Source organism: Lissotriton vulgaris, chromosome 7 (assembly GCF_964263255.1).
Source record: "Lissotriton vulgaris chromosome 7, aLisVul1.2, whole genome shotgun sequence".
Lineage (NCBI taxonomy): Eukaryota > Metazoa > Chordata > Amphibia > Caudata > Salamandridae > Lissotriton > Lissotriton vulgaris.
Genome location: NC_141695.1, coordinates 1,727,085,826 through 1,727,099,963, shown reverse-complemented (window position 1 = coordinate 1,727,099,963; position 14,138 = coordinate 1,727,085,826). Strand labels below are relative to the sequence as shown.

The window sequence follows — 14,138 nt, the reverse complement described above, 5'->3', positions numbered from 1 at the left end:
CAGGAGCACTAGACTGAATCTGTGTTGGCTATATGGGGTCCTATACATGACAGAGGGGGAGGATGAAACTCCAACGGCATTGATGGCGCTGGACACCTCAATGGCCTTTGACAGCATCGAATGGCCTTATTTGTTTAGGGTTTTGCAGCGCCTTGGCTTTGGACCGGTGTTTTGCAGCTATGTGCGCCACTTATACGACCAGCCTGTGGCTAGAGTGCGGGTGAACGGGGCGACATCTCTGGCATTCCCCCTGCGCAGAGGCACCAGGCAGGGATGTCCACTGTCCCCTTTTCTTTTTGCTCTGGCCCTGGAGCTGTTGACCCACTGGATCCGAAGGGACAGGTCGTTTTGGGGCATGGCTCTCACGGATGAGTGGGAGGAGCGTATATCACTATATGCCGATGATATTGTCCTCTACATGGCTCAGCCATACAACTCGATGGCACAGGCCATGAACCTTTCGGCAGCTACTCTGGGTACCAAATCGTTGATCCGCAGTGCTGGAGGGACGCTAACAAATTCTTGGGTTGGACGGACACTCTAATGGGCAGGACTCCACTCTGGTTCGGGGACCAGCTGGCTGAGGGGTTCCGGCTAACAGGCTTCAAGGGTTGGAGGCTCATTGGGATTGACTACCTGGGCGACGTGTGGAAGGGGAACGCTCCCAGAACCTTTGCCTATCACCATAAAGAATACCAACTGCGCGACTCCCAACACTATCACTTCCTGCGCCTCACACATGCCCTACAGACATACATGCACGCAGACTCCTCACTCCCAGAATACTCTCCCCTAGAGGACAGACTCCTTCTAGACCCACATCTACCGCAAGCTCATCAACAATATGCCAGACCCCCTGACGACCCTGCGGGAGCCATGGGAGGGCGACATTAGTAGCCTTGAGGATGAGGATTGGCAGGGTGCCCTGCAAAGCCTCCGTAAAATAGCAATTTGCATCAGGTTCCTCCTGGTGCAATTGAAAATCCTGCATCGTGCTTATTACTCACGTACACACTTGTTCTCCTGGGGGAGGTGCTTGTCTCCTTTGTGTGCGCGGGGCTGTCAGGAGGAGGGGACCTTCTTTCACATTCTGTGGAACTGTCCGTACATAGTGCCCTACTGGACGAAGGTAGCACAAAAAATGGCATCGGTAGGGGGATCGCTGGTACTTGTGGATCCGAGGTGGCTGTTGCTAATGATTATGGGAGCCACTGACTGGTCCAGATCCAATGAGTTGTGGTTAGCAACAGCAGCGGGGAGCGAAACGGAATATAGCCAGTAGTTGGGGGGCGCTGGCGCCCCCTTAGTGGGATCAGTGGATGAGGGACCTGGACTGGTGTCAGAGGGCGGAGGAGACTATAAGTCGAGAGGTTGTGTGAAGAAATGGAAAAAGGTGTGGGCCCCTGGCAGGCGGGTGTGGGATAAGGAGGAGTATACTAATTGCCCATTCCACTATCAGTGTGTCCTTTAGAGTAAATTTACTGTTGATTTTCTATATGTCTTCTGATCACTGCTGTGAATTGTATGAGACCTTGAGCTCATTTATTAAAAAGATTGATAAAAAAAGTATATTTTCTTATTCTCTTGTCTCCTTAGTAGAAAAAAGTAACTGCTTTTGTATAGGCTTGTGGTACTTCCGATTAATATTATTGGGAACGTTTTCAAATCAACACAATTCAGTTTATTTTTTTAGAAGGCATGCAATTACTAGAGGGTGCCTCAAGTTGTGAAGTCCCCTTTCAAATAGTAGCAGATCGCATGTTTCCCTTTTCTTTACTCTATGTAAGTATTACACTATTTTGTATCCTGTATCGGTCATGTTAATTCTTTGTCTGGAAGCCATTTTCGTTTACCTAAATTCACTTTGTATGTTTTTTCCATCTATTCCTGTCTTCCCTCTTGCTACTTCTAATTCACCTTTGTGATTTGTGTGCATGCATTTACTCTGACTTCTGCATTTATTCTCCTTCAGATGGAACTTGCACATAATGCCCTTTTTGTCCAGCTACAAGAATCTGACAGCACACAGGCCTCTCTCTGGGAGGATTTGAGCCATTTAGAGAAAGAGAAGTCTACAATCGTCGGTCATAATATGCAATTAGAGCGGTCACTACAACATGCAGACAAGACCAAAAAAGAGTTGGAGGCGGAGATGAGCAGTCTGCGGGCTGAGTTACAGGAGACTCAGGAAAAACTGAGTAAGGTGAGTGAGAAGGGCAGCTATTGATGGAATAGACATGGATACTAAACATTTGTCCCTGTTAACTTTTTCTTGTTTGCTGTCTATGCACAGATGTGCCGACAGCAAGATGCCTGTAGCCTTCAGCTGGAGGAATCACAACAGGAGTCCTCATCTCGCCTTGAGACACTCGAAAAGCTGTTGCGGCAGCAAGAAGCTGAGGCCAGGGAGCGAGCTCGGTTGGAAGTGCAACTTGGTTCAGTGGATCGGGAGCGCAAAAGTCTGGAGGAGCAATTTTGCCGTGTCAGGTAGATCATGCACACAGGAAACCAGGATGTAGTAACTTATTCTCATCTGTGCTGCCCCTTCTTTCTTGCCATCCCCATATTTCTCCCTCTTTCTTAATCCCCTACACCTCCCACCCTTTTCTGCCTTCTTTCTACATATTGCCCTCAGTTTCTGTATTCTTAATCATCTACTTGCTGCCCTGGTTTTCAATTGTTTTCCACCTTTCCTTATTACTAAATCTTTGTCACTTTTATCCATTTCTAGTACTTGCCTCATCCCCTTCTGTCTAGGTTTCCCTTTGCCCAAATTCTCTAGTTCTTTTTTACATTTTTAGTTTATTTCTTGTGCATGTATGTAGTCTTTCTCTTTCTCCATTCTTGTTTCATGTGCCCTCTATTTATTCTTTCTTTCTCTCACTCGTTTGTTAATTCTTTTTCTTGCTTCCAATGTTACTTTTTTCCCCTTTGTTCTTGTTTCAGTGTATATGCATTCATAGTCTGGCTTGCTCCTTATCTTTTCTCTCGCTAACACCTTTTCTATTTGTTTGCCCCCATTTATTCCTCTTTTTTTTGTTTCTTTAATGCCATTTTTCCCTGTTTTCTATTTTTTTCTTTTTTCTTTCTCATCTCCTTTTTTGCTCCCATTGTCTCCAATGATATATTCTTCTTTTTACAGTTTCCTTTCTCTCATATTGCCTTTTCCATTCTTGTTTCTTACTCCATTTCTTTTTCTTTTATCTTCTTTTGTTGTTCGCTCCTTTTCTCTTCTTTGACTACCTTGGTTACCTTCCCCTTGGAAACGCTGTTTCCTTCCCTCAGGTCAGCAAAGGAGTACCTTGAAACCAGTCTTTTCCAGGCTCAAGAGCAGGTGTCTCTCCTTGAGATTGCCCGTAGTCAGCTAGAAACTACTGTCCAGACTGCCACTCAGACCAAGGAAGTCATACAAGGTGAGAAAAGGGTAGAGAGCTGCCATCAGGGGAAAGGGAAGGTGCATCTGACATTTAGACTATTGGGGTGCAAGATGCTGAAGTGGAGGTTCCATTGCTTGTTGACATGATCTTTAGAGCTGGATAGATATGATTTTACTTCTGCTTCACATAATCCCTCTGTGCAGGAGAGGTCATCTGTTTGCAGAGTGAACTAGAGGCACAGAAACTAAAAGCAGATCAGCAGCGGGCAGCTCAAGAACTGGACCTCTCCCGCCTCCAGCAGCAACACCAGCAAGAACGGATCGAACTCCAGAAAAGCTATGAGGAGGATATAGAAAGACTGCAGAAAGAGAAGGTACAGATATTGGGGGAAGAATAGGCACAATGGACCATGAGTCTCCTGTCTCTTATTATGTATGCAGAGGAGGGAGAGTCGGAGGATGATCCTCTTCTGTCGCTGTTAAACACTACAGGGTTGACAGTTAATTAACTGTGTGGCACTCTTTTCTATACTGCATAGTACAACGTGGACAGAGTCAATGGAGTGTGACCTTCTTTCTCTGTTACTCTGTACAGTGGAGAACTGTACGTGTGAGTGTTTGGGGGGGGAAACTGCCCTCCAAAATATAGAGAAAAGTAAAAGGGAGTAGATAAGGTTGTGGTATTGTAGTTGTGATTTCCCTTTGAGTGAATGTAAATCTCAGTAAAGTACAGGTTAAAATGCAGCATTTGTCCCCCTTTGTACTACTTTGTTTAATTTTTAGGTCGAGTTTACCAGACAGCACAAGCTGTCTGGTTGCAAAAGACCTATTCGCAGCTTACTAAGGACTTACTGTTGACTTAAAGCCCACCCATTGTTTACCATTGCTTCGCTTTGTTGTCACTCATTTGCTTGCTGCTTATTTCATGACCTGCCTTGTCCCTCCCCTTGAGCACAGCCTCTTTATTTGTGTCCTCCTTCTGCTCAGTTTTAAGGAACTACAGATTTTTGTTGAGCACTCCATGAGTGTATGTGTTTTCCAGCTGTCTCCCTTGTGTACTTATCTCTACACCAAGCTACTCTATCTTGTACATGTCTTGCTTTCCCCACCCCACTTTCTGTGTTGCCTATGGTGTTCTCTCCCTCTTGCGATTGCCTTTGTGCTCCCGCCCCTCCAGGGTGTTGATACTCTTTTTTTTTTTTTTTTGTAGGTTTCATTTTTTAGTCTGGGCCTTTTTCACCCCCCTAACTCTTCACCCCTCACCCCCTGTATTCCGTACTCCCTTCGTTTTAGCTTCCACTCACCCCAACCTACTTGTTTGCTGAGCAGTTGTGCCTGTTACCTCAGTGCTCTGTGGTGCTCCTGTTTTCTCATCTACTTTGCTGCATATTCGAGCCAAACGAGCCACAATTCTCTGTTGTCTCTAGTAGACAAGGGAAGGGACAAAGTCAGCAAAGTGTGACTCACTTCTATTTCCATTTTGCTGTGCAGAGGGAAAATAACTAATGTACCATGAGCCCCTTCTGTCTCTGATTATTTTTTATTCAACAGAGACAGTTTAGTGTGGGTCCCTTCTTTCTTTAACACTGTTCTGTGGGAGCAGAACCAAATGACCATAGTCAGTGAATAATGGTAGTGGGGGCAGAATCAATGGAGTGTTGCTCCTTTCTGTCTCTATTAGACAATGTAGCAGGGACAGAGTCAGCCGAGTGTACCTCCTCTTTCTCTTTTTACACCAATGCAATGGTGACAGAGTCCCATAGGTCTCCACTATACTGGGCAGTATGGGCAGAGCCAATTGATTGGTTTTACTTCTGTAAAAAAGTGAAGTTGGTACAATATCATTGACTTGTTGGTCCTTTCTGTCTCTATTACGTCTTGCAGCGGATATAGAATTCAGTTTCCGCCAGTCTTTCATACCATGCACTCTTCTGTCTCCATTACACTGGGAAGTGGGGGGAAATCAGTCAACTGTGGGTTCCTTCTGCAATGTGATCTGGGGACAGGGCCAATAGAGTGTGTCAGGTTCTGTTTCTGTCACAAAATGGAGTGGGAAAAAGTAAATAAGCTGTCCCTCTGTCACTATTGCAGCTTTTAGTGGAGAAAGGCAGCTAAGTTTGACTTCCTCCTGTCTGTTAAATCTTGCAGTAACGGTTACACTTACTGCAAGATATATTGGTAAAGGCTGAGAAAGCCCTAGCCACTTCAACCTCTTTTATGCATTCTGTTTGGACCATATTCCTTAAATGGTGGGTGATCCTGAATCCTGCTCTCTTTTTCAGCTGAAATGCAAACGTTGCATTGTGAGAACTTTGCAACGGATGCAAAACACCCTGATGACAATTCACAAAAAAGTAAATCCCTACCCATATAAGTACTCCTGTAAACACGTGTGGATTCGCAGTTTTTTTCAAATCTACCAACATTTCCAGTACTTTGGTGCAGATCACATTTTTCCTAACCCATGTTTCTTATTGGCCGTAACAAGTTGTAAGAAATCATTCAATCTGGAGTCCTAAAGAGAACACTCTAAAATGCTCAAGCATGAAACTAATTGAGATTGAACATTCACCAGCTGACCATGGACTGGCAGGGTTTCAAGATGGTACAAGCATTCAGCTCTCCCCACCCACGCCCCCCCTTTCTAGTGCCTTTAAGACTGATGACAGTCTGGCTGCCATCAGGATGCGATATAAAACGATGCCATTCCTGTCTTTTTGACCTTTTCTCAGAATAAAGCACAGGGATCAGTGTGTAGCTAATGCACAAGAAGCATCTCCCTTAAAACAAAAGATTGCAGTCAATTTGCCATCCACTCATTCCTTTCCATCCCATGCTGCACCTGACACCGTTGCGGATACAAGTTTGACCGACTTACAGTCGACGGTCCTGACCGCTGAATTTTCATGTGAAGTTGCAAGCTCCCTTTTCTGTGTGGGAGCTAGTGCTGCAGTCAGAAACCGGCTGCAGCACAAACTCCCATACAGAAAAGTGAGTTTGTGTTCATCCCTGCACCGCGGGGCAGGCACCCAACAGGTGCCTGCCCAACAGGTGTTGGAAAGCCCAGCATTGAAACCCTGCCAGAAACTGGCAACTTAATGCACATGGCATAAAACGCCATCCATAGGGATTACGACATGCATGTTCCGACTGGCAGATGGGCTCCTTGATTCGGAAGCCAGCCAAAATGTCCGCCTGGTTTCAAAACCAACAGCCTCCATTGTAATGAGGCGGTTTGTTTTGAAACTCCCATACAGAAACGGGAGTTTGTGTTCATCTCCGCGGGCAGGCACCCAACCGGAGGCTGCTGGCTGAAGGGGACCCTGCTAGGGGCCCCCAAAGTCGCTTTCCAACAGGTGTCGGAAAGCCCAGCATTGAAACCCTGCCAGAAACCAGCAACGTAATGCAGATAGCGTAAAACGCCATCCATAGGGATTACGGCATGCCTGTTCCGACTGGCAGAGGGGCTCCTTGTGTCGGAAGCCAGCCGAAATGTCCGCCTGGTTTCAAAACTGACATCCTCCATTGTAATGAGGCGGTTTGTTTTGAAACCGCGATGAGCCTCTGAAAGCACCGAATTGCGTTTGGAGGCTTTCCGAGCCTCATCGTAATGAGGCCCAAAGTTTTCTGGACAGAAGACCGAGCCCTGATCTGTGCGTGGTCTATAGGTATTAATGAAAAGTGTATTACAACAAATTGGTCTGCCTATACTAATCAACTGTTGCTCTTACAAATATGGCTTCTTTCTGGGAGCTCAAGTTTATTTCCGCTGTTCCAATTTCATCTCATAGGACATTCTGCAGGAACAGCATGATGCAGAACGTGCAGCCGCCAATGCCTACTTGGCAGAGCGCGAGAGCGAGCTCTCGAGAGGATTTGAGGAGGCTCTAGAAAAGATGAGAGATGCCAAAAGTGTTCTGCGGATAGAGAATGAAGCTAATCTCTCCAGAGCAGAGCAAGAGAAGGAGCAGGTACTGTTGCATTGCACTGACAAGCCTATGTATCCATTGTGTCATCATCCTCACCATTGTATTAAAACACATCACGTTGTATTGGACACCCAAAGCAGGGGGGAGTATGGAATTGGAATGAGGGAGGGAGGGATAGTGTTCATTTGATATGGAGATCGCCAGAAAGCTGGAGCTGTATGGAAAGCTGGGTGATGCCATGAAGGAAGTAAGTTTCAGGGGGTATTTTTCGTGACAACAGGAAGCATGCTGTGATTTGTAGCAAAGTTTCATAAAGTCCCTTATATAAGGAATGTTTGACATGCTCTACTCTTTTTTTGCGAAGACAAATCTTTGTTTATTACATTTCTTTTCTGTTTCTCCCTCAATCCTGTGGTATACACTACTTGCATCCCACCTCTATTGGGCAGGCTCTTCTTGCAAAAGAGGCTGAAAAATCGTCTATCATGGAGAGACTGCAACAACTTCAGAAGGAACTGAAGGAAACAAAGGAACATTTTGGAATGCTGCAACAGGAAAGCCAAAGCCGTCAAGAAGAGGATCAGGTATGGTGGGTGAGTGGGGAAGTAAGAAAGAGAATAGCAGAACCCACAAAGTGGAAGCTATGAGCTGTTGTTATTAGGGGTGTACGAAAGTCACATCATTAGCTTTTGCGAAATTTCAGGAAAATATGGTAAAGTTATGCGTAGTTGTGGGAAATCCATTATTTAACGCACAACATAATTCTTTCTTCAATTTTTGACTAAGACAACATTATGCTCTAAAAAAACACAGAAACACAATTGAAGCGAACAGCAGCATCTTTCGTTCTTAGTTGTTTGCGTTGCTCCCATGCAGACTACAGCGTAATTATACTACGTGGCTGAATTGCGGAGTTTCCGGAATTTCATATTACTAGTATGACACGAAATGTCTGGAATTACACCAGTGTAATTAAAATTTTACCCAGGCCCAATTGTTAAATAAAAATAAGTGATTACTTCTGAATCTTAGAATCCCCACTGAAAATCATGAACCTGGGATATTCCCACCTTCAGGGACCCTGGCACAGTTCTCTTCATCACTGTTGTATGAATTTATTTTGAACTGGAGGTGAAAACTTCACATTTCCACAACATAGGTGTCAACTCCATAGTAAAAATAAACAAGCCTTATTTATTGATTCTCCCCCCCCCCCCGACCCCCCCCCCTCCCCAACACTTGCTGGCTCTCTGGATTAGTCTGTGTATAAAATAAAGAGTATATTGAAACAGTACTGGTAAAGCCAATAGGGCTCCCCTTTGTGACCTATTGGCCTTGCCATTTATTTTATGCCATGGTGCTCACAGCATCCTGGCTAGAGCTTAAAAAAACAAAAGCCTTTGGTGGGCCACCCACGTCATTTTGTAGGCACGTGAACCTCACATGCACACGCTTACAAAATGATGCCGCTGCTCTTTTCTTTTTTCCGTTCAGTTATTTGATCCAATTTTGATCGTAAACAAAAAGAAAAGGCCTTTTTTTACAAGTCAGCTCCTGGGCAAAAGCAAATTGTGGGAGAATGGGGGAACGCAGAAACAATGCTGGCATGGGCAACACTGGGCAGTGTGGGAGAGAGGCAAAAGCTAACTTAAGTTGTTTGACACTGCCTGCCGAATGTTCCTGATGTTAAGGATGGGTCTTGTTCACCAGGTATGTTGTCATACTGTGACATCTTTGTAGTCTCTCCCCTTACCCCATGCCTTTCAAGGTACACATGAAACCTCTGCAGGATCTTCTGGTAGGAAAACGTACATTTTAAACCTTTCACATAAACGTGGTTGACACCCAGCTAATTCTTCCATTTAGTGGGGACTTAAAATCAGACTTGTGTTAACTTGTCAAACTTTCTACAAGTAATCAGTCAGTGAATAACGGAGAGCTGGCTTGGCTTGAAAGAAAATAAAATGGAACTATTTCTTGTTGGTTTCAGGTTATCTGTAAAAAGACTTGCAGGGTGAAGTGGAAATCAGTCTCTCATAGAGTTAAAACCATTCGAATAATATTTGATAGGTAGAGGATCATGTTAACCTCTTACCTAAGACCTGCACCACCTATATGCCCCAGATCGACGAGGTTCGACCTTTCTTATCTGAAGAGAACAGAACTGCTATTTGAGCTCTCAGATCTACTGGAGATGCAGGCTGCATCAAAATCAATCAAGATGTGCAGTGAAATGACAAGATAATGGATGGCTGTCATTTTCAGTTTTTGAAAAGAAAAGCTTGGGAGGCAAACCTATAAAAGGTTTAGGAAGAAAATGACAAAACTGCCTCCCTCTAAAGTTAAGGAAGTTGGACAGCCTGGATAACAATACGAAAGGACTAAAATATGCCTATTCTAATTTTGGATCATATGTTACCAGTATTTGCAGCCTGCATCTGGATATCCCCAAGGCTATGGCACCAGCTTGATGATGAGAAATAATTAACAGCAAGTGAATATATAAAGGAATTCAACACTTAGCAACTTGCATTTTCTGGCAAATGACTTTTTTTCCTTTGACAAATAATGGAGAGTGTTAATGTGGTGTAGGAGGGTAAGCATGAAGAATTTGAAAGAAATCTGCTGTATCGTGCTTGAAAGATATTGAAAGTGGGCAAAATAGATTTAGTAGGCAAAGGATAAAAAAGAAGTGCTATCATTTGGAAACACCCATATTTTAGATTAATGCCCCATATAGTCAGTGTCTCTTAATCTCTCTTTCTAGGCCACCATTGAACAGGTCAGAGCTCAGCTTCACAGTGCTGAGCACAGAAATGAAGAGATGAAACAGCGGAACATGGATCAAGTTAAAGCCCTAAAGGAGGAGGTGAACATGCTACTCCAGGAGCGTGACGCCCTGCGGGCTCAGGTAAGTGGGTCCAGAGATGAGGGAATGGTTCATTAATATCCGTCCTTCTCTGGGTGAAAATGTCAGAATAACTCAGCCCTGCTCCGTCCACGTCATTTTCGGGTGCGGCTAGTCACTTTCTTCCTGCTTTGCACATATATGTGGCATGCAGCAAACATACATTCTTTAAAAAATACATCATACATATTTTACAAATTGTTTTGTCTTTTGTTTATTTTTCTCTTGAAGATAAATTGTCAAATGTCAGGAAACACGCATATACCAGGAGGGTTTATTTAAACATTTATGGTCAACTGCACACTGACATTTGTTTTGCCACCCAATAGGTGCTTGATCTGACTCCTCGGCTGATTGCTACAGAGGATTCACTGCAGATGATGGTCCAGGAGCTGCAGGATACTCAAAAGTATCTTGATGAAGAGCGAGAAGCTGGTGGTTGGAAAGCAGCGGAGGTTGCACAGGCCAGGCGAGAGTTGGAAACCGTCAAGGCAGCATGGGAGGAGGCAAAGAGGCGGCTGCAGGCAACAGTTAGAGCCCTGGAGGAGGAGCGGGAGAGGTGGGTATAGAGGAAGAGTCCCTTTGCTTTTTCAAAGATAACAAAAGGGGAAGATAATCTTATGATTGTGAGGAGAAGGGAGCAAAGGACCAAGGTTGGACGATATGTATTGGAGCGAACAGAAAAAATATAATTTGCTGCTCTGTAGAGAGAGATAATACTGTTCCATGAGAAAAAGGAGTGGCTGAAGTTAGTGAGGAAGGTGAGATCTTGCAAACTCTTCCATTAAACCTAACTGTAATTGCAAAAGGGGTTCATGAAGCAGAACGTGTAGATTGCAATGGGAGCCTTCCACCTAAGCATTAATTTTCAAAGCTCTGTGAAATTACGAAAGGGAGCTCATGTCGAAAAGGTAGATTGTAGTGGGAGCAGAGAAAGTGTCGGAAGAAATGGATCGGAATTGGAAAAAGGAGAGGTGGAAAGATCAAACAAAGAAGCTAGGCCTGAGAATTGTTCCATTGGGACTCATGTTGGTGAGAAAAAAAAATTAAGGCCCTGTGCTAGAGAATGGAAGGTGTAAATAAAGGGGAAAGAAGGTTGGGCCTGACCTTGTTAGTAAGAGGCAATGGTCCTGTGTGTTTTGCTGGGAGAGGAAGGAAGTAGTGGGAGGAGAGATAGAGATATAAAGTATGTTTGAAGGATGCTTGGCAAGAGGGAGCGACATTTGACACAAAGAAACTGCAAAATACTGAAAGGGCCACCCGTGTAGTTCCAACATTTGGGTGCATTGCATGAGCTGAATGAGCAAAAGAACCCTTGTATTTCCGTGAGCGATCATAAATAAAAGTTAATTAAAGTTGCACAGGATAAGAGAAAAATATCTGTTTCACATTCTAATCATTATCCACATTTCAATGTTTCCCTTTTTTTACGGTCTTTTTTTCATTTAACTGCCTCCTTTCTCATGGTTCTCTCCTCTTAACTCTATGCTTTCTTCCCTGTTTTCCTGCCACCCTTTCAGGTTCCCAATTTGTCTCAATCATAGAGTCACAACTGTTTTGTTTCTCCTGAGTCACCTCACTCACACGCAAATTGCTTCTCTTTGCTAAGTCTACAGCAGGCACTGGTCAAACAGCAGGACGCCATACTCCTATCTGAAGAGTCCAAGGCTGCCCAGCAGCGAGAGCTGATGAAGATTCAGTCTGAAGCAGAGGAAAGCCATCAACAGAGGTGCGAGGAGGTGCAAAAGCTACATTCCCAGGTGTGTACCTAGCCAGGTGGGTGGATGTCCTTGGGCAGTAGACAGTTTTCACTGTCTTGGGGCAGGTAGCAACAAAACAGGTCAACACATCACTTTAGAACCTCGCTTAATAATTTTAGTTATTCTATATCTAGGAAATAATTGTCTGCCCTAACATAAGTCAAATTAATTACCCCTAGCTCTATTCGGATACATAATGGCTCCTTGGCATCACCAAATACAAGACGTTTCACTGACATCTTGATATCACAAGCTTTTAGGTGCAGATGACAAAATCTTTGAGAGACATCTACATGTCATGTGTCGGATGTCTGGACTAACCTGCGGAGAGCAAGTTGAAGTAAAGAATTCCTGCAATGAGGTTTGACATGCATGCAATACCTTCAGTCCCCTACAGTGATGCAACAATTCTGACTGTCCCTATAGTCCATTTGGTTTGTCTTTAAATAATCCAAACCAGTCTCTGCTCTCTGATGCTTCCTACAACACCCTTACAGGTGCGCTTCCATGGTTTCCCAGCTCCTCTTGCAGTGGCCCTTAATCAGTCAGTATAAGTGTAACATGTATGTTAGATGAGTTGCCTACCTGCAGATGACACCCCTCTTGTTTGTACAACTGCATTGAGGTGGTGGAGAGAAAATCTCAATCGCCCTAACCATTCACGTCTTGGCTAAAATCAATCAGATATTATTTCATTTTTGTCTTGCATCATCTCCAGTGAGCTGCCACTGTGACACAGGGGGTTGTACTTAATTACTTCATAGTTCACTCCATTCCGTAGGAGAGAAAAACACGTTTACAAATTCCTTAATCAGAAACAAGATAGAATTCATCTTAAATGTCCTTTCTGCAAATTTATTACAGAAAGGGAAGTTGACAAATCCTGTATACACTGAGCTTTCTTCATTAAGCATTTTTGATGTCCTCCGTTACATTTGTATACCTCGCTTACCAGACAGTGTAAACTGTCTGATCCCGAAAGACCTATTGTGACCCTTCTATGGATTACAACTCACCCATTGTTTATCATTAGTTGGATTAATTGTCACTCTCACATGCTTGCTTCCTATTTGATGGCTTGCCTTCCACTTCTTGTGTTTGCCCCTCAGCTGGAACTAAGCATCTTTGCGATCTTTTTGATTTGCAGGCATGTATCCTTCCACTGCTCACTTAAGGGAACTCTTTTTTTTTTCTTTCTCATTCATCTCTCCATGAGAATGAATGAATGTTTTTTCTAGCTCTCTCCCTTGTGTGAAGTTTCACCCCCCCTAACAAGCTGGTCTGTAAACACAGCACCAGGATATCTTTAGCTGAAGAGCATACTTAAAGGAGGGTTCTTTTTGGTTTATCTCTTTACAGTATTGCCGACAGCTCCACTTAGCCCTCGTTGAACTGTTTTCCTCAGTGCAAGCCCTCGGTTCCTCCTACACAGTTTCAGCCTTTCCTGCACCTAGGTAAAGGGGTTGTTTATATCAGTCTGTGTGATTTTGCACTGCCACGAAATACTCTGTCGACTAACAGTTCTACCACTTTTATTTCTGTCTACTTCTAAGCCTCCATTACCTTTTATTGCCCCTCTTCTGATGGCTGCCTCTAAACGCAAATTCCCGACCATATGAACTTCCCAGGTGCCAGACTGGATCCAGAAAGTCAAGAACAGTGCTTCTGCACGCCATAGGTGGTGCTTTCCGGCTACCTGTCGATGCCATTCCTCTCTGGAAGTGATGAACCGAGCCATACAAAAACACAACCCATGTGCTAGCATCAGTTACTTTAATTCAAAACCTTTAGACGTGGATCCGGAGCTCCACTCCTTGTTTTTCTTCACTCTTGAAGATTTTTTCCTTCAAATTTTTTTTCCAGTGTATGAAGGATGTCACCCCCTAGGACTACAGGGTTAAATCCTCGGGCTGACATGGTGGACCTTTGGTCTTGTCGCATTACTCTAAGGCCCACAACAGTTGAGTCCAGAGGAACCCCAAAGCAATGCGAGATTGTGAGGCGAAGCTCTACACAGTGAAGCGTTAGAAAGCTCCACGCAGGTTCTGCTCCAAGTCGAAGTTGAGGCGCAGACCTGCTTTTGTTTAAGAGGCCGATCTTCCATGCAGTCGGGGTTTTTGGGTAAGTCTTAAGAAAAAAACACAAGTCAAAGCTGGACTCAACCC

The 14,138-nt window shown here is 44.2% G+C and overlaps 1 protein-coding gene across 1 annotated transcript in view; it reads left to right on the top strand.

Annotated features, from left to right (window-relative positions):
• LOC147706462 (uncharacterized) overlaps positions 1-14,138 on the top strand; it is a 265,480-nt gene that overhangs the window by 114,346 nt on the left and 136,996 nt on the right. Inside the window, exons 16-24 of the mRNA XM_086932975.1 lie at positions 1,973-2,203; positions 2,294-2,487; positions 3,286-3,413; positions 3,581-3,750; positions 7,168-7,347; positions 7,755-7,889; positions 10,073-10,216; positions 10,543-10,772; positions 11,823-11,973. Coding sequence (XP_086789101.1) covers positions 1,973-2,203; positions 2,294-2,487; positions 3,286-3,413; positions 3,581-3,750; positions 7,168-7,347; positions 7,755-7,889; positions 10,073-10,216; positions 10,543-10,772; positions 11,823-11,973 — 1,563 coding nt within the window. The remainder of the gene's footprint in view (positions 1-1,972; positions 2,204-2,293; positions 2,488-3,285; positions 3,414-3,580; positions 3,751-7,167; positions 7,348-7,754; positions 7,890-10,072; positions 10,217-10,542; positions 10,773-11,822; positions 11,974-14,138) is intronic.